Source organism: Arachis hypogaea, chromosome 12 (assembly GCF_003086295.3).
Source record: "Arachis hypogaea cultivar Tifrunner chromosome 12, arahy.Tifrunner.gnm2.J5K5, whole genome shotgun sequence".
NCBI classification, from domain to species: domain Eukaryota; kingdom Viridiplantae; phylum Streptophyta; class Magnoliopsida; order Fabales; family Fabaceae; genus Arachis; species Arachis hypogaea.
Window position 1 is genome coordinate 7,143,726 of NC_092047.1, and position 21,694 is coordinate 7,165,419.

General features: G+C 33.5%; 1 protein-coding gene across 1 annotated transcript; it reads right to left on the minus strand.

The window, feature by feature from the left end:
- Positions 1-7,734: 7,734 nt before the first annotated feature.
- Positions 7,735-11,702, minus strand: LOC112726630 (probable inactive purple acid phosphatase 29). Its single transcript, XM_025776106.3, has 3 exons — positions 10,951-11,702; positions 9,945-10,339; positions 7,735-8,490 (listed from the first exon to the last, which is right to left on the minus strand). The coding sequence occupies exons 1-3, from the start codon at positions 11,279-11,281 to the stop codon at positions 8,029-8,031; spliced, it is 1,188 nt and encodes a 395-aa protein (XP_025631891.1). The 5' UTR covers positions 11,282-11,702; the 3' UTR covers positions 7,735-8,028.
- Between the last annotated feature and the right edge of the window lie 9,992 nt (positions 11,703-21,694).

The window sequence follows — 21,694 nt, forward strand, 5'->3', positions numbered from 1 at the left end:
ATGACAATGAGGAAGATTAACATTATGTGCCTACAAGAAACAAAATAGGTTGGTGCGAAGGCTAGGGAGTTGGATGCTTCCAGTTTCAAACTTTGGTATACAGGAAAGGTGAAGAATAGGAATAAGGTTGGTATTATTGTGGATAAGCAGTGGAAGAAGGACGTAGTAGATGTCAAGAGGGTGGGAGATCGGATCATGTCTATCAAACCTATAGTGGAGGGAGGTGCTTTTCATGTGATTAGCGCCTATGCATCGCAAGTGGGTTCGGACGAACAACACAAGATAAGGTTTTGGGAGGATCTTGAGAGTTTGGTCCAAGACATACCTTTGGGAGATAAGATTTTCTTAGGAAGAGATTTAAATGGCCATGTTGGAAGAAGAAGTGACTGGATATGGAAGTATTCACGGAGGCCATGATTTTGGGGTGATCAATGCCGAGGGTAAAACTATTTTGTACTTTTCTTCAACCTTTGATCTTCTCATCGCAAATACATATTTTAAAAAGAGAGACGAACATCTTATAACCTATAAGAGTGGCATGACAAGCTCTCAAATCGACTTCTTCTTGTTGAGAAGAGTCGACCAAAAATTTTACATTAATTGTAAAATTATCCCGGGAGAGAGTTTGACAACAAACATAGGATGCTCGTCATGAATTTTCACATTGAGCAAAAGTTGAAGAAAAGACATCATACAAAGAACCCAAGGACGAGGTAGTGGCGGATGAAAGGTGAGGAACAAAGAAGCTTCCTAAGACGGGTAGGAAAAGAGGCAAAGTGGGATGGGAATGGAAGCGCGGAAGAGATGTAGAGGGAGATGGCAGAAGTTATTAGAAGAGTAGCAAAAGAAAGTTTTGGTGAATCTAAAGGAATAGGACCAAGAGACAAGGAGTCCTGGTGGTGGAATACAAGTGTACAAGAAAAGATAAAGATAAAAAGGGAGTGCTTTAAAGAGTGGTCTTTATGTCGCAATGCAGATAATTGGAAAAAATATAAGACAGCTAAGAAAGAGACAAAAATGGTTGTAAGTGAAGCAAGAACAAGAGCATATGAGAGTCTCTACCAGTTTTTGGGCACGAAAGAAGGAGAAAAAGGTATATATAGAATCGCAAAGAGCCGTGAAAGAAGAACGAGAGATTTGGATCGGGTTAAGTGCATAAAGGATAAGGATGGAGAGGTGCTGGCTCAAGAGGAGAAGATAAATGAAAGGTGGAAGAGCTACTTCTACAAGTTATTTAATGAAGGACATAAGATTCTTCTGAGCCTTGGTCGGTTATGCACAAGAGAAGAAGATCAAAACTCTGACTACTATCGAAGGATTCGAGACTTCGAGGTAAAAGAGGCTCTAAAGCAGATGAAAAATGGCAGGGCAGTAAGACCTGATAATATCCCAATTGAGGTTTGGAAGGGCCTTGGAGGAAAATGCATCAACTAATTAACCAAGATTTTTAATGAGATTTTAAAATCAAAGAAGATGCCTGATGAGTGGAGAAAGAGCATCTTGGTACCTATCTACAAAAATAAGGAGGATATTCAAAGTTGCAGAAATTATAGAGGGATCATGCTCATGAGCCATACCATGAAGTTATGGAAAGATGTGATAGAACGGAGGTTGAGAAAAGAGACACAAGTAACAGAGAACCAATTTGGATTTATGCCAGGCAGATCAACCACCGAAGCGATATACATGCTAAGAAGGATGATGGAGAGGTATCGTAGTAATAAAAGGGATCTACATATGGTGTTTATTGATTTGGAAAAAGCGTACGATAAGGTGCCAAGGCAGGTCTTATGGAAGGTTTTAGAAAAGAGGAGAGTAACGATCGCATATATTCGTGCAATTAAAGACATGTACGATGGGTCACAACTAGTGTGAAGACTCAAGGTGGTGTGACAAAGAAATTTTCTATTGGTATAGGATTACACCAGGGGATTATCCTTAAGTCCATACCTTTTCATATTAGTCTTACAAGTACTCACAGAGCACATCCAAGAGCCTGTGCCATGGTGCATGCTTTTTACTGATGATATCGTCCTTATGAGAGAGTCAAGGGAAGACCTAAATAAGAAGTTAGACTTATGGAGAGAAGCTATAGAAGTGTATGGTCTGTGCATAAGTTGTAGCAAGACGGAATATATGGAATGTAAGTTTGGTCTGAGAAGGAAAAACGCTAATATAGAGGTGAAGATTAGAGAAAACATCCTATGAAAAGTTAAAAGTTTTAAGTATCTTGGGTGCATCATACAGGATAATGGAGAAATTGAACAGGATGTAAATCATAGGATCCAAGCAGGTTGGTCAAAATGGCAGAGTGCATCTGGTTTTATATGCGACAAAAAAGTGCCTTTAAAACTTAAAGGTAAATTCTATCGCACTGCTATAAGATCAGCTATGCTTTATGGTATGGAGTGTTGGGCGGCCAAAGGGGAGCACGAACATAAGCTGAGTGTGGCAGAGATGAAGATGTTGAGATGGATGAGTGGTCATACACGATTAGATAAAAATAAGGAATGAAGATATAAGGGAGAGAGTTGGAGTAGCATCCATTGTGGAAAAGATGGTAAAATCGTGTCTCAGGTAGTTTGGACATGTGAGAAGAAGACCAACAGAACACCCATTCAGGAGGGTGGATGAGATGGAAGATGGACAAGGGGTGAAAGGCAGATGAAGACCTAAGAAGACAATCTATGAGGTGGTCAAACGAGATCTACATGTAAACGGTCTCTCTGTAGACATGATACATGACATAGCTCAATGGCATCGTTTAATTCATGTAGCCGACCCCACCTAATGGGACAAGGCTTTGTTGTTGTAAGATCAGTTAGCATCAATTATATTTATTTAATATAACTGTATATTTATTGTAGAATATTACGCTTTTATTGTTTTGATTCTTCTAACATCTATATATATATCCTTGTATATTGTATTATTAGAAATTTAGAATACACTCAATAATAGATAACTTTTTTTTCAAATTACTCTCTTCCTCCTAACATGGTATCAAGAATATAGATTTTTTTTCTCCATGAAAAATAGTTCATAGCCTATTTGTTCTCTCTTTTTGTAATTTTTTGTTTCTATTTTTTACTCACCTTTTTGACGTTGTGCTTCATCATTGACCATACTATTGTCTTCGTCTCATCATTACGAGTCCAACGAATCCAAACCCGTCACCGGAAACTCCTTGACACGCCGCGCAACGAATTTTCTTCTCCTTTCCAGACTCATCCAATGTCGTCAGATTGAGCCCCAGATCAATGGCTCAGAAGCTATCCACGTGTCACGACCCGCGATCCCACCAGTCCCCACCTAACCCGCAACTGTACCCATCTGACCCATTCGGTGACCCGAGTTCCGTTGTGTCAGACTGTCAGGCCCACATTTGGACCCGATACGGCCTATTAGTTGACCCGTGTGCTAGCTCGGCTGAGTCAGCGTTGACGTGTTTTTTTCCTCCGTTCAGACGCTGCGATGTATCTTTCATTGAATGATGTGGCACATAGTGGGATCCCTCCTAAAAATTTTTAGTGAACTTTTTTCGATTTTGTCTTCTGTTTTCTCGTTCTTTGCTTCAATCTTGCAGTTTTTTCTCTCTTTTCATTTTTGTATTTGCTATTATGAAAAAATCGGATGTTTTTCAGTCTATTCCTATTATCCTTAATAGCTCTAACTATGCTCATTAGGTTGAAGCCATGAGAGGATTTCTTAAAGGGCGCAAATTGTGGTGCTGCGTGAATGGTGATATTATTTGTCCTGTTAAGCCAACTGTGACTAAAAAATCAAAAGAAGGGACCTCCAAATTCAAAAAGGATGTTGAGAAAGGTTTTACAGAGAAATTGAAAGATTGAGATAGGAAAAATCACCAGATTATCACTTGGTTTCGCAACACCTCTACCCAAGCATTTATTTACGGTTTGGACATTTTGAAATTGCTAAAGAGGTATAGGATCATTTAGCAAAACGTTATACTATTTCTAACATCTCTCATTAGTATCAACTGCTAAAGGAGTTTCATAGTCTTAAGCAAAAACATGGACAAGCAGTTTTTTATTTTCTTGCTCAGATGAATATTCTTTGGGATTAATTGACCTCTTGCGAGCCTATTCTTAAAGATTCAACTAATGCTAAGGCATATGAGGGTTATTGCAACCGAACACGTCTCATATACATTTCCTTATGGCACTTACTGATGACTATGAGCTAGTTAGAGCTTCTCTTCTTTATCAGAATTCTTTTTTTATTCTTGAAGATGCTTTTCCTCGTCTTAAGTCTAAAGAAATACGCCTAGGATTGACTCGCTCTAAGAGTGAAACTGTTTTTGCTGGCACAGACAGAAAGGGTAAATTTTGTCGCAACTATAACCGTTCTAGGCATCGCTTCTCATACTGTCTTTCTATTGAATGTCAAAAACAAAAATGTCACATTGGCTCCAATTATCCAAAACTGTTCTGCCATTATTGCAAGCTCTTAGAACACTTGATTACTACCTGTCCTACTTGCTCACACATTCAGATAAAAACAAGTATCAATCTCGTCCCAACTACTATAAGAATGTGCCTGCTTCTACTGCTGCTGCTGCTACTGAATCCACCAACTCTTCTTCTCTCAACCCACTTTTTGTCTCTCCATCCTACATTGAGTCTCTCCTTAAAAAATTTCTCTCCTTTTCTGATAATACCCCTGCTTCTCTTTCCACTCCTCCAAGTAATTGTAAATGGTATTTTGATTCTAGTTGCTTTAATCATATGTCTCATTTTCGTCATCTTTTCTCATCTTTGTCTACTACTATAAATGCACCTTCTGTCAACACTGCTGATGGTTTCCTCTTGCATGCAACACATAAGGATTTTATTTCACAGTCAAATCTTAATCTTCCTGATACTTATTTTATTCTCAAATTAAACTTTAATCTTATCTTTGTTGGTCAACTTGTTGATCTCGATTTTGATGTCAATTTCTCTATTTCTAGTTGTCGTGTGTAGGATCGTCGGATGGGACAGATCATCAGGAACGAATGTAAGGTCGGAAGATTGTTTGACCTCGAGAATCTTCATGTTCCTTCTGCATCAAATCTCTGTGCTATTTCTTCTCCATCTACACTTTACTTGTGGGATCACCGTCTTGCCCACATTTCTTTAGAAAAATTGTGTCCTCTTATGTTTACGGGTATTTTAGGTCAAGTTAATAATGAGTTCTTTGATTGAATTTTTTGTCAAACTGCAAAACAACTAACTTTATCTTTTCATAATAATTCATCTCTTGCTTGTTCTCCTTTTGATTTTATTCACTCTGATGTTTGGGGTCCCGTTCCTACCGCTTCTATGGGAGGTGCTCGATACTTTGTAGTATTTATTGATGATTATTCATATTTTACTTGAGTTTATTTGATGACTAATCATCATGAGCTGACTCAGCTTTATATTAACTTTGCCACTATGATTAAAATTCAATTTTTCAAGGTCATTAAAATCCTCTGACACGATAATGCTATGCAATATCAAGACACCATACTTTTAAGTTTTCTTGTTGTACGGGGTACTTTATCTGAGTTTTCTTGTAGTGATACCTCTCAACAAAATGGAAGAGTTGAATACAAACACCGTTACATTCTTGACTCTGTTCGTGCGATGCTTATTTCTTCTTCGTGTCCTGAGCGTACTTGGAGTAAAGCTGTTCTCACGACTCACTGTTGTTCATGTTATCAATAGACTTTCCTCTTCTGTACTTGATAACACTACTCCCTTTAAGCATCTTTATCATACTTCTCCATATTACAACTCTCTTTATGTTTTTGGTTGTGTCTGTGTTGTCCTTCTTCAGTCTCATGAACATAATAAACTTGAACCTCGAATTCGCATGTGTTGTTTTTTTGGTTTTGGCATTGAACACAAGGATTATCGTTATTGGGATTCTATCTTTCGGCGTATTCGTATATCTCATTATATTTTATTCTAGGAGCATCACATGTTGTCTAATTTCTCCTTTTTTGAGTCAATTCTCTCTATTCAGTCACCGTTTTTTACTAATTCCAATATTAATCTTTTTTCTAATAATGATACTACATGTTCTATCTTAAGTAAAAAAAGATTAAGAATAAAAGGGTGGTCATGTTGGCTGTTATGGGAGCATGGTTCCAACACATTTACACCAGCACCGGTCCTATCAACAACCTCTTTGCACACCTTGCTAATCATGGCCATACTATTATTTTCGCCGTAAGTTGAACCAATTAAAAAATTCTTGTATAGATATAAGTATAGCTCTTCATATTCAGACATGTTCATCGTAAACATGTCTAGATATGACGTCTTAGATTTGTATTTATATAAGATTTTTTATTTAGATGGAGTAATTTGACTTTCAATTTACAATTATATTTTTGTTTTTGCTGATCTTATTTATGTTTTACTATTTCTCAGGCTTTTACCCTTGTTAAGGAGAATTGTGAATGAAATTATGCAAGTCTGTAATGAGAAATATTGATGAAACATGGTTTTGTAACTAATGTGGCTACTTCTATATCAATGCCATGCACAGATAGATGATTGAATGTACAAATTCTTAATTTGGATTCAAAAAGTAACCACAATTTTTGCATAGATTATAGGACTGCAATTATATCTAAAGTTATTATTCAGCACCACTAAAAAATATAGCATATGCTCACACATGAAAAATGCTTTTAGTCTGTTGTTTGCAAATCATATTGTGATTCCAAAAAAATATTAAAAAAAATTAAAATGAACAATTTTTCATTTACTATATAGCTCAAGACAAAGAATTAACTGCTAAATAGTATCACAATTGATGAATCATGACCATCTTAACAACAATATAATTTATAACAACCTATAACAAACTCCAAAATAAATCATCTTCATGTCATGTATGTGGATACTATCACTAGTCTGCATCACTTTCTAAATTCTCAAAGTTCTCCACCATTTTGTTTGTTTCACTTATGATTTTCCTGCAATGAAAGCCACAAAAGAACAACATAGAGCACATTAATTTTTTTAGTAATAAGAACATGAACCTCTAGGCACTTATTTTTCACATGACAAGAACATAATACAAAAACCATAGGTAGTTCATAATTATGCAATAAACATAATTATGCAAAAACCATAATCTACCTATGGGTGTGTTTGCATTAGCGTTTGAAGTATCAAAAGCTCGTTTAGTTTTCTTGAAAGTTTCACTTTTTTGTTTGGCTGTTTTTTATTTCTCTAAAAGTAAATTTGATTCTGCGCTTGAACCCACGTTTACCAAAAGTTACAATTCTCGCTTTTGCGTTCAACTTTTCACGTTGGACTGAAATTTATTTCTATGTACTAATTGTATGCTTTGTTATTTATACGATGAATTTTGTTGTTTTTTTATAATATTATTTTTCTAATACTCTTTCATGCATATTTTTATTTTTTTATAAAACTCTTATTATTTTTTATTTATATAAATTTTTTTATCGTTATTTTTATTTTTTGTATGAAATATTTTTTTGTTTTGAATTATAATTTTAATTAATCATATTAGAATACTAAAGAGTATTGAGAATACTAAAAAAATATTAAAATTTATTTAAATATCTAAAATAAAATGATAAAATAATTATTTTTACATGTCTTTTTTGTAATTTTTCATTTGAAAGTGATTTTAAATAATGTAATTCAAACAATATTTAATTTATCATAATGCATTTTAAATAAAAAATTACCAAACATAAATCCGTTATTACTAACTCACTTTTAATCAAAATTAATTTTGCAAACTCAATTTTATACAAACTTCCATTTACAAACGAAAATCCAAACACACACATAATAATTTAGCACCGTTTTACCTAATTTCCTTCAAAGGACTTTAGTTTACAACACAATAATTTTTCATATCCTACTTTCTCCCTTCTCTTAAAGTAACAACATGATGATTTTTCATTTGCAATATCCTAAGAAAATTTAGTAACATAATTTAGTAACAAGAAAACCAAAAAAGATTACTGCAAGTATTCCAGGATATTTTACTTCAAAAGCTATTGCTCCAAAGAACTTGTCCATCAATTTGAGTAAAATTTTGATCGTCGAGGCGTTTCCAGGTATTTATTGACTTGACATCTCCCCAAGCTCCTTCCGGCGTCTTCTCCAAGCGAGCTACCACCACTCTTGATCTCCTAGACCATCCAGCCTTTCCATATGCATGGTATCCGAATCCTCCGGCATAACATAGGTTTATGCCGGTTAACTTACCACAGAAGTCATTGAGGTGATCATGGCCGGTGAAAACTGCCTTCACATCTCCGGCTTGGACTAATGTCGCGAAGAAGCCGGAGTTCACCTTAGCAGAACTAATGCCATTGCCATCTGGTTCAAGTTTGACACCTGTGAAGTTTGATTTGTCAAAACTAGCATACTCAGGCAATGGTATATGAAAGTATGCAAGACCAGGAGCAGAGTTTTTCTGAGGCATTGGTCCACTTTTGTATGCTTTCTGCACAAGTAACAAATAAACTGTGTTTAAAATTTAAATCATCTTATTTCGGTTCCAAATAGCTTAAATTTGAAGTGAAATGAGAAACCAAACAGGCATTGTAATGGATAGGTTGCGTTTGTTTAAAAGTACAATATTAAGATAAGAATATAGAGATTCAAAATTATGTTTAACAGATGAGATATAGATACAGTTTTAAAATACTGAATTAATATATTTTATATTATTTTTTATAGAAAGGTAAAAACACTAGCCTAACCTACAGCTTATTATAAAAAAAATTTTTTAATACTAAACCTGACATGTAGCTTGGTAAAAAGTCTAATATATATAATTTTTTTATCAAAATAAAAAATAAAAAATATTTTAAAAAGTTACGTTTTTTTTTAATTATTTACATGCAATATATTACCTTCAATCTTTATGACAATACCTAAACTTTTAAAGTATTAAAAATATAAAAAAAAGTATAATAAAACATGATAAATTTAATAACATTTTAATTATAAAAAATTATTTACAGGCTAACTAGTTTATTAGACTATTTTATGAGTCTAAACTTGACTTATTAACGAAAGGGTAAAGTATTAAATTGGTCTTCTATATTTGGGCGTAATTCTGTTTTAGTCCTAAAGGTTTAAAATATCCTATTTGAATCTAAAAAAGTTTCATTTAGTTTTAATTTAGTCCCACAATGAGATCAAAGTTAAATAATTAACGGAATGTCCTACATGACAGCAGTACAAGAACAACATTGATAATCTGGAGAACAAGTATAAGTTCCAAAGGCACAAAATCAACCGTAGATGCATCAATACATTTATTTATTATTCTCCTTAGTTCTATAGAAAATATTTCATTTAAATTGTAAGAAGAATGATAAATAAATGTATTGATGTATCCACGGTTGATTTTGTATCTCTGAAGCTTGTATTTGTTCTACAGATTATCGATCTTGTTATTATACTGCTGTCATGTAAGACATTCCGTTAATTATTTAACTTTGACTCATGGTAGGACTACATTAAAACTAAATAAAACTTTTTTAGATTCAAATAGGACACTTTAAATCTTAAAAACTAAAATAGAATTACGTCTAAACGTAGAATACCAATTTAATACTTTATACATAACAAAATTATGACCGGCCAGGCTAGGTGTCCTATTTCCACCCCTAAAAGGATACAGAAATACTATTAATTATTAAATACACAATTTATTTTTTTTATATTATTTTTATTAATTTTTTATGGTTATATTTTGTGTCTTATCTTTTTTTTTTTAAAATTTTGTCTGTAGAAAAAATAGAGTAATTTGTACTTTCATAATTTATTATTTTTTATATTTAATTAATACCAAACAAAATATAAAAATATTAATTTTTGTATCTTATTTTTAGTATTCAATTTTTTCTTGTTTTCAAAACCAAACCTAGCCTATATATAAAACGGTACCTGGAGCTTTTCGGATGTTCGTTGGAACCAGAGTTGCTGTGATGGCTTGATCCAATCATAACCAGAAATTGAAGGAACCTTAGAATAATCTCCACTATCAATGAAGTAAAGATTGAGCACTGATTTATTTTCAAAATCAGTGCCTTCAACTCCTCCAACTTCTAAGTTATAGTTTCCAAAACCATCAATGGTGTGAACTTCTGAAGGGTTGAATTGAGACAATGTGTTCTTCATACCAACAATGTATTTCATCACTCCTTCCCTAGACAAGGATCCTTCTTGGTCATGATTTCCCAAAACAGCTACCCAAGGAATGTTTGACGCAATTGCAGGAGCAAATGCAGCATCCATTGATTTCGCCGAATCCGAGGAATCACGACCATAGATATTATCACCTGCCACATCACAATAAAAATTTGCACCTTAAGTTATCTTATACCATCTTTGTTCTGTTGTATCATGGTAGAGAAAATCAAGATTTTACGTAAAATCGAAAGAGTAAATTAAATACATAAAATGTGAAATCGTAATCAAATTTAATCATAAAATTTGTCGGACTTATTAGAAATTTTGTAAAATCGGCAGATTCATTTAAAATTATAATATCAAAATATTTTTAGGAGTTAAATTGAAATTTTAGGTACGTTATATCTATCACCGTCATTCATTCGTATCAATGTATCTAGATACAAATTATAACTTGTTTAGCCATGCAAACTAAAAACCAATATGTATATACACACTCCATACTCTTTGTTTTTTATTAGTAAATGTTGGGGTGTGAACTATTTTTTTTACCAAAACTAGAAACCTTAAATCAATATGTTCTTTAAAAGTATTTTAACAAATTCATTCAAATTTTGAGCGATTTGGGTTAAAATGAAAATTTACTCAAAAATAAAAGTTAAACAGTAAGATATCTATAATAATTAGAAAGAAATGACATGAAAATCTAAAGACATAACAAGAACTGAATAGTGAACACTATATATATACTATACAATACCAGTGAAGACAATGAGATTAGGCTTCTCAGCAAGGATCATTCTTTGAACAAAAGAAGTGGTGTTGAGATCAGAACAAGAACCATTCTGTGAAGGTAACACATTCAAGCAGAGTGTGGACTTTCCATTAGCATAGTGCATGTCTGCAACCTGAAGAATCTTGAATTCTCCATTTTTGTCAAACCTCAGCTTCTGGTTCTGAGGGTTTTCATGTTTTTCCCCAAACACACAAATAGGACTAAAACTGAACAATAACGCCACCAAAACCAGAACCATGAAGCCAAACCCCATCTCAATATTGGTGCCAAAAACACTTCTTTTACTCAAAACCATTACTATTTTGGTGATTTGAGTCCCCAACACAATTCAAAATCTGAACTTTTCACCTTCTACTATGGATGATTGGATGCTGAATTATATAAACACATACACACATATAGAGAGAACAAAAGAGAGTTCAGAAAACTCTTTAGCTAATATCCTTTTTTTGGGTTAATAAATGATGATCATTGACTCAAATTTCATTGCTTTGTTCTCTAGGAATAAGGATGAGGAAAAATAAATAATTGAAAATCACACTATATGAATGGAAACTTTGAAAGTATGATGTTATGTATGGACACTTGGCAATGATGTCTTTGAAGTATCTCACACGCTCTCATTTTATAGCATAATAATAATAATAATAATCAACTACCTCCACAAGTATATGGAATTATGGATCCTCTGAGTCTTCTCAACCATTGACTTGTGCTGTTTCTTAGAAGAACTTGATGTAATTTAATACATCTAATGTAAATTTTGGTTTGCAGGTAAATTTATTTCCGTATACTTTTAAGGAAAAGTCTAGAAGGCCAACAACTTTGTTAAATTTTGGCCAGCATGTAACCAGCAAAGAAAAGTGGGCCATTGGATGAAACCTCACACCAATCTTACACTATTAAAACCATTCTTGATGGCTATTTGATGGCTACAAATCACAAAAATTGCTGCCCCCTAACATTCCTCTACTTTTAAAGCTAATGAATAACTGTTGTAGCAAATTAAATTCTAAATCCACGGCAAAATTTGTAGCTAATCTTTGCACCAAATTTCTTAAGTCACACAATTATAAGTAACTTTTATAGAAAATTTCGCAAATTAATCCGTAGCAAATTTTGCACATAGTAATGAAATTGGCAAATAAAATTAGAGAAAATGATAAATAAGTCATTGACCTTTTGATCCGCAGACATTTAAGTTCTCGAGGATTTAAAAATACATTTACGTCCCTGACCTTTTCAAAACCTAGACATATTGATCTTTCATGTTCACTTGGGTCTGTCAGACCCAAATAAAAAATCAAACGTGTCTTCCGCTGTACTGACTTAGTTGATATGGATGCACACGTGAGAGAGTTTTTAAAATTGAACAAATTAAATTTAGAGATCGATGCGTCCAAATTTTAAAAAAAAAATCAGGGACTTAAATATATTTTTAAATCTTTAAAGACTTAAATATTCGCAGACCAAAAAGTTAGGAATTAATTTATCATTTTCTCATAAAATTATTCACAGATTAATTTTGTAGGTAATTTGTTTTCTTTTTTTATTTATTATAGTTAATTTGATAAATCTATATAGATTTCTACTTTCTTATAATTTGGATACGTTATTTAAGAATTAATCTATTAGGTACATGATTACATAATTATAATTCATTTATATCTAATTGAATATAATTAAAGAAAAAATCTCTAGCAAATACAAAGTACATACCATGATTCTTTTGTCTATCAATAACTATTTGCATTACACAATAAATATGAAAAAATAGTCCATTATCCCAGTAATAACAAACTAAATTAGTATTTACAGTGAATCTCTAAAATATAAAAATATCAATAATCAACATTTAATTAAATAAATGAATAAAACAATGTTAGAATTATTTTGTCAATAAACTGAAATTAACACAGCCAAGTATAATAAGAAATTGCTTTTCTTTTTTCCTTTTCCATCACTTCCAAAGTTCCAATTTGTTTATCACTAAAAAAAATGCTAAGTATAGTCGAATTTAGCGTCGTAGAATATCCCCAATTTTACTGATGGATTTACGATTCCAACGGTAAAATCACTAGTAATAATTAAAGAAAAAACAAAAAACATTAGCGCATCCTTTAGGATCGGATTTATTGGCGGAAAAAATCCGACGATAAACTCACTTAGTGAAACACATCGTTTTAGCAACTCGCAATAGTTACTGTCAGATTTTTCTTATAGTAAAACCGATGGTAACTGTGTTGTAAATTTGAAGCGCGAACCCTCTTTTCCTCATTCGAATTTGTCTCTCTTCTCTCTCTAACTCTCTCACCTTCTATTCTCTCTCTACCCCTCTCATCTCCCCGGCAGCTCCCTCCTCTCTGGGAGCCACTCCTCGTCGTTTTTGTCGTCACCGTTGTAATTGTCGGATTCTGAACGAGGTTCTACCGCTGCTGTCGCCACCGCCAACGCCGTTGCCGTCTATGCCGCTTCTTCTTCTCAGTTCTGATGTTCTTCTTCAGATAATGCTTCTGAACTTATGGTTTTCTAAAATTCTGATATGTTGAAATAATTTATAAGGTTTATTTGCTATTTTAAGACTTCTTATTATTGTTGATTATTTAATTCTGAACTTAAGGTACTGAACTTGTTTAGTTTTAATTTTAATTAAAACATGTTTTGATTTGTGTTCTTTATTTAGTTATGAACTTAGGGTATTAAACTTGTTTTAAACTTAGGATTTTCTAAAATTCTGAACTTAAGGTACTAAACTTGTTTAGTTTCAATTTTAATTAGAACATGTTCTGATTTGTGTTCCTTATTTAGTTCTGATTTGTTCCGATTCTAATTATTAAAACATGTTTTGATTATTGTTGATTTGTTCTGAACTGGTTATTATAATTTTTATAAGATTGTTTTGTTGTTCTGAATTTCTGATTATTGTTGATTTGTTCTCTTTGTTTAGTTTTGATTAAAGACTTCGATAATAAGTCATATTAATTTTCAATATGTTTTAAGAGTAAAAATGACAGTAAATTCATAGAAAATCAAATATGAGATCATTTTAAATGACTTATAGATGACTTTTTATTTGCATACGGACAAAATTATACATGTAGTAATATATATTACTAAATGTTTGTGAAGTTGAAATGTGTACTTACCTCTTTTGTTTTATTTGATTTCAACGAGTAATGTATTTCTTTAACTAAATTTAACGTAGTTTATTTTGATTACACATTTTGAATTATGTAAATATGTTTAGCACATTTTTAATTGGTATGCTCTTTGCAGATATGACGACAGATAGAGGTGTTGTGGATCAGCCTAGTGGTCGTGGTAGAGGAAGGGTTTCTGCCGGTACCCCTGAAAATTCTAGATCCTCTCCCTCCACTCCGACTACCCTGGTGACGTCACAGATTGCGGGTGCATCAAACCAGCCGTTCATCATGGTCCCTAACCCTAACTACGTCCCTGCGTCTACGGTAATGACGCCACCTCCATCCACTCAGCAGCCCACTGTCTCGGTGACGCCGCTTCTAGCGATGGACATTGCAACGCCGGAATCCTCTCACGAAAGCCAACCAACTGATGCCCCTCCACCACCTCCCATTGTATGGATGATGATTGAGCCTGATGACGGGACGATGTAAGTACTACTTTAAGTCTTTTATATGCTGAAAGTGTTTGATAACTCGTGATTAGTGATTCTTGATTATTGATTCTAGTTTTAGTGAATTTAGGGTTGTAGGTTTGAATTGCTGAAATTATTTGATATATCGTTATTACTGGTTCTTGATAGTTGATTCTAGTTTTAGTGGATTTAGAATTATAGGATTGAATTGCTAAAAGTGTTTGATATATCCTGATTATTGATTCTAGTTTAGTGAATTTATGGATGTTACTTCTTGATTATTGACTGTTGTTCATTGATTGTTGACAATTGGTGCTGTTTAATTGTTGATGGATAGAATTTGTAGCGCATTCCAGTTATAAATAAAACTTTGTCAAAATTTCTAAAAAAAACCTCTATATATTATGGTTATTTGCTTCTGAAGTTTTAATTTATATTGCCATATTAGTTTATTTGTGGATTGTTGATAGGTTTGCGCCAAACAACAACGCATATACTCAGGAGATGACCAACGTTATCAAGCTGATGTACAATCATCCACGATTGAACTACAAGAAAATTCCTTTTGAGACCAAAGAGCGATGGTTTTAGAAGTGGATGGTAAAAGCTTAATATAGTTAAACCTTCTTAGCTAGTTTATATCTTCTATTTTGTTTAATACAATATATTTTGATTTAAAGTTTTTTTTGTGCAGCTTAACTTTATATGGGACAAGAAGCACGATGCCCTCATCAAAAGATATACGACATCAAATGAGTAGGCAGCTGCAACAGATACTAGTGACAATAGTATTGTTGGTGGGACACAGACATCACTACCTTCTCCATCGTCTCAGCAAGATCACGGAAATGATGACGACGACGACGACTACCAAAATCTTTAGTGATTAGGGTTTTGGTTTACTGTTTTCATTGTATTTATTTAATTTATTTAACTTTTAATTTATTTAAACATTTAATATTATATAATTAATTTTTATTATTTATAATTTAATTATTAATAGTGTGAAAAATAAATTGAAATAAAAATAAAAATTAAAAAAATTACGTCACAATACTAAAACCCTTAGGTAGCGTTGGTGGAGAGACAGAGACGAAAAGACTGAAACTGAGAGACAGAGACTAAGAGACAGAAATTGAAATAAATCTCAGTATTCTGTTTGGTGCAAAATGGAAGACAGAAATTGAAACAAGAATAAAACTCTAATTTAATTTGCACAAAGGGTAAAATTGGAATTAATTAGTTGAAATGATGGTATTTTAGGTATAAAATGTTATTAAACTTTCAGTCTCTATCTCTAAAAATTTTAGTCCCCTGTGTCCCTAATTTTTGAAGGTACTAAAATACTGAAATTGTAGAGACAGAGACAGAAATTTTAATACCAGTCTCTGAACCAATAAACATAATATTGAATCTCAATTTGTCAGTCTCTATCTCAGTACCTCAAAACAAACGCTACCTTAATGTGCCAGAAAATTCTCCAAGTCTTTCTGATTAATAACATAGGTCTTACCGAGTTTGATCGGTTTTGACCGGTTCACTCTGGGTTTGACCGATTCGCATCAGTTCATTACCTTATCCGGTCAGATCATCAGATCGAACCGATTTAAGGTCCGGTTTACCAGTTTTCTAGTTGAACCGACTGATCCGGTCCGATTTTACTAACAGTGTAAAAAAGTAAACAATAAATACCAAAAAGAAAATAATAGAAAACTAAACAATTGAAGAAAGTTATATGCAAGTGTGTTGTGAATAGGAATACGTGTAGATGGTGGACCAATATTTCCCAGCTGAGAAAATTGTTCGCAATTTCCAAAATCTAGAAGGGGACCAATTATTCCATGGAAAAAGAATTGGAAAATGGAAAAGTATAGGAGAACAATAATCTTAGTAAACAATATAAACAATGGAGTTACAAATATAAATTATTCATAAATTTAATTAATGATGTAATTAATTTAATTATACTAATAACCATTTTTCAAAATTTAAAATATCAGATTTTTGAAACCAACCTGAAAACTAGAACACGTATCATATCCTCACCATATCTCCTCTCTCTTGCTTCCCAACAAAGAAGGCTCACTTTTCAGCCCACCCACAACTCACGCTGCCCTCCATGTTCCAACGTCCGGTAGCCTTCCAAGTGGAGAAAAAAATTTTTTTCACTACACTCGTCAACCCGTGCACTGTGCAGCCCGGCGTAGGTCACCGTGATCACGCCCTGTGCAGCCCCTGCAGCCCAAGGCCTCCACCATTGCAGTCCCTGCAGCCCAAGGTCTCCACCTATCACAACCATTTTAATGAAGCACAATTCCGTTGAACCGAGTTGTCTCGTGCCAATTTCTTTTACCGGTGATTTGTTCGACGGAGAAAGTGAACAATTGGACAAGGTAAACAATGTATCTTGTTTCTTTTAGACGTATGTTTATTTTCATATAAATTAGATAGTTATTAAAAGCTCAATATTCTTAATCCATTATGATATTTTGCTACAAACGGAACAATTTGGATGGTGTTCTTGTTCATTCATGTGGTTATTAGTTAAAGTGTAATATATAAGTGGATGATCCGGTGAAAGGATTAGTTTGAATTTTTCTACCTAAAAAGAGAAAACAATTACATTTTTAGAATGGTGGAATGTTATAATACAATGTACTAATTAGTTGTTACTACTTACTAGTTACAGATTGGGTTCTTGTTAAGTTTTTATAACTAGTTTAAATGAACCATGTGAAAAGTTCTAAAGAAGATGAAGTTAGAAATTTATTTACTGGATATGATGAATTGTTACAATACCTCTTTAATAGGTTACCCTGACATGTTTTGAATATATGTATAGTGTTAAATATGAAAATTTTGCAATCAAATGGATCAAAAGTACTTTTACTTATAAATATAGTCTTTGCACGGTTAGATTCAACGCCAAAAGTACTTTTACTTATATCCATTCCAATCAAATGGATCAAAATGCAAGTGGACATGTGAGGATGAAGTAAAATACACTTTTAGCTAATACTAAAAAAAAGTAAATTTATCCCAAATTATACTTACAATTTTTTCGTAAAATAAACCAACAGGATTCCAATTCAAGCCTATCTCTTCTTTATCAAATATTCATAATCAGAGTATTTAACCGTTTCTAAATTTTGACAGCCTCTTAGGTTAGGTTTTGGAATGAAAAAAAAAATTTAAACATCATCAACCAAGTTACAAATACCTGGGAAAAATTTTCAACCATACGTTAATGAATAAATTGACCATCCTATCTAGATTCATTAAACAACTCACAAAGCAACATATTCATAGCACGTGCCTCAGACGAATTGCTGACTTACTAATAACCGGAGGCAAAACAAAGCCAAATACAGTAACTCGTTAAAATACAAGACGCGAAAACCCGGATGCTCATAAACATGTACGTATCATTATTTCTTCCCACTACATTACGTTCACAAACAAAAGGATAAGTCAAACAGATCCAGGAATTTCCGAAAGCAACAAAACCCTTCTAAGAAGCCAGAACATAAAAGTTACTATGAACATCTAAACATTTAATATACGGTTATCGGTTCTCTGACCTTCAATCTGGGAAGAGAAACACACCCCACGCTTCTCTTGTTGCACCCGGTAATGACTCCAACCAAGGCGAACATGCAACGGCTACAACCTAGGGAGACTGCGGTTAAAGGCCAACGCCGGGGGTTTCTGGGTGACTTCCACTCGACGGGGCCAGGGATTCTCCTCTCCTGCTGGTGGTCTTCGCAATGGAGGCGCTGGCGGATGCTCGGTACGGCGATTGGCAGGATGAACTACGGGTAGCAGCAAAAAATGAGCGGCTAATGGGGGAAGCTCCTCCTTCGTCAATGCCGTTCGAAATAGCGGGGAGGGAAGGCTAACGTTTCCTTTCCTGAAGGGTGTTCGAAAGTTAGGGAAGGGGAAAGGTTTTGACTGTTGGGTCAAAGAAAGGAGGAGTGGATGGGATGATTACAATGGTATTAATTAAGATAATTAAAATTAGGATTTAAGAAATGGAGTGTTTATGAGTATACCTATGTTATTAATCTAATTGGGCTAATTATTAAGGGAGATGCTAGGGGGACAGTGACTTTGGTGAACAATATGAACAACGGGACTTTGGTGAACAATATGAACAACGGGCCTTAATAATTAGCCCAATTAGATTAATAACATAGGTATACTCATAAACACTCCATTTCTTAAATCCTAATTTTAATTATCTTAATTAATACCATTGTAATCATCCCATCCACTCCCCCTTTCTTTGACCCAACAGTCAAAACCTTTCCCCTTCCCTAACTTTCGAACACCCTTCAGGAAAGGAAACGTTAGCCTTCCCTCCCCGCTATTTCGAATGGCATTGACGAAGGAGGAGCTTCCCCCATTAGCCGCTCATTTTTTGCTGCTACCCGTAGTTCATCGTGCCAATCGCCGTACCGAGCATCCGCCAGCGCCTCCATTGCAAAGACCACCAGCAGCAGAGGAGAATCCCTGGCCCCGTCGAGTGGAAGTCACCCAGAAACCCCCAGCGTTGGCTTTTAACCGCAGTCTCCCTAGGTTGTAGCCGTTGCATGTTCGCCTTGGTTGGAGTCATTACCGGGTGCAACAAGAGAAGCCGTGAGGTGTGTTTCTCTTCCCAGATTGAAGGTCAGAGAACCGATAACCGTATATTGAATGTTTAGATGTTCATAGTAACTTTTATGTTCTGGCTGCTTAGAAGGGTTTTGTTGCTTTCGAAAATTCCTAGGTCTGTTTGACTTATCCTTTTGTTTGTGAACGTAATGTAGTGAGAAGAAATAATGATACGTACATGTTTATGAGCATCCGGGTTTTCGCGTCTTGTATTTTAACGAGTTACTGTATTTGGCTTTGTTTTACCTCCGGTTATTAGTAAGTCAGCAATTCATCTGAGGCACGTGCTATGAATATGTTGCTTTGTGAGTTGTTTAATGAATCTAGATAGGATGGTCAATTTATTCATTAACGTATGGTTGAAAATTTTTCCCAGGTGTTTGTAACTTGGTTGATGATGTTAAAATTTTTTTTTTCATTCCAAAACCTAACCTAAAAGGCTGTCAAAATTTAGAAACGGTTAAATACTCTAATTATGAATATTTGATAAAGAAGAGATAGGCCTGAATTGGAATCCTGTTGGTTTATTTTACGAAAAAATTGTAAGTATAATTTGGGATAAATTTACTTTTTTCTAGTATTAGCTAAAAGTGTATTTTACTTCATCCTCACATGTCCACTTGCATTTTGATCCATTTGATTGGAATGAATATAAGTAAAAGTACTTTTGGCGTTGAATCTAATCGTGCAAAGACTATATTTATAAGTAAAAATACTTTTGATCCATTTGATTGCAAAATTTTCATATTTAACACTATACATATATTTAAAACATGTTAGGGTGACCTATTAAAGAGGTATTGTAACAATTCATCATATCCAGTAAATAAATTTCTAATTTCATTTCTTTAGAACTTTTCACATGGTTCATTGAAACTAGTTATAAAAACTTAACAAGAACCCAATCTGTAACTAGTAAGTAGTAACAACTAACTAGTACATTGTATTATAACATTCCACCATTCTAAAAATGTAATTGTTTTCTCTTTTTAGGTAGAAAAAATTCAAACTAATCCTTTCACCGGATCATCCACTTATATATTACACTTTAACTAATAACCACATGAATGAACAAGAACACCATCCAAATTGTTCCGCTTGTAACAAAATATCATAATGGATTAAGAATATTGAGCTTTTAATAACTATCTAATTTATATGAAAATAAACATACGTCTAAAAGAAACAAGATACATTGTTTATCTTGTCCAAGTGTTCACTTTTTTCGTCGAACGAATCACCGGTAAAAGAAACTGGCAGGAGACAACTCGGTTCAACGGAATTGTGCTCCATTAAAATGGTTGTGATAGGTGGAGACCTTGAGCTGCAGGGACTGCAATGGTGGAGCCCTTGGGCTGCAGGGGCTGCACAGGGCGTGATCACGGTGACCTACGCCGGGCTGCACGGTGCACGGGTTGACGGGTGTAGTGAAAAAAAAATTTTCTCCACTTGGGGGCTGCCGGACGTTGGAATAGGAAGGGCAGCGTGGGTTGTGGGTGGGCTGGAAAGTGAGCCTTCTTTGTTGGGAAGCAAGAGAGAGGAGATATGGTGAGGATATGAAACGTGTGCTAGTTCCCAGGTTGATTTCAAAAATCTGATATTTTAAATTTTGAAAAATGATTATTAATACAATTAAATTAATTACATCATTAATTAAATTTATAAATAATTTACATTTGTAACCCCATTGTTCACTAGGATTATTGTTCTCCTATACTTTTCCTAAAAAATAACAGATTAACTACATATTTTACTGCAAATTTTGGTTTGCAGGTAATTTTATTTTCTGTTACTTCTAAAGCTAATGAATAACTGTTGTAGCAAATTAAATTTCAATTCCATAGCAAAATTTGGTGCACCAAATTTCACATACAAAACTCACAACAAAAATTATAAGTAACTTTTATAGAAAATTTTGCAAATTAATCCGTAGCGAAATTTGCAGATAATATTAGTAATGAAATTCGCAAATAAAACTATCCATAGATTAATCTGTACGTAATTTGTTTTCTTTTTTATTTATTAGGGTTAATTTGATAAATCTATATACATATTAAAAACGGTTTTTTTAGGATTTTTTTTTTATAATTTAGATATGTTATTCAAGAATAATTCTATTAGGTATAAAATTACACAATTATAATTCATTATTTACATCTAATTGAATTTAATTAAGAAAATATGGAGCCAATTATGGAGTGAGTTTCAACATCTAATAGATTTAGATATGACTCTAGTCAATTAATTTAGTTTTATCTCTTTTTTTTTTCTTTTTTTTCTATTTAGTCACAAAAAAAAATAATTAAAAAAAAATCTCTAACAAATATAAAGTACATACCATTATTTTTCTGTCTATCGATAACTATGTCCATTGCACAATAAATATAAAAAAGTAATCCATTTTCCCAACAGTAACAAGCTAAATTAGTATTTACAATG

Bases quoted from the DNA above. Each gene is read 5' to 3' on its own strand.
- LOC112726630 (XM_025776106.3), bottom strand. From the start codon at position 11,281: ATGGTTTTGAGTAAAAGAAGTGTTTTTGGCACCAATATTGAGATGGGG. The intron at 10,340-10,950 runs GTATTGTATAGT...GTGATGTGGCAG, and splicing joins TAATCTCATTGTCTTCACTG to GTGATAATATCTATGGTCGT. The intron at 8,491-9,944 runs GTACCGTTTTAT...TTACTTGTGCAG, and splicing joins GAACATCCGAAAAGCTCCAG to AAAGCATACAAAAGTGGACC.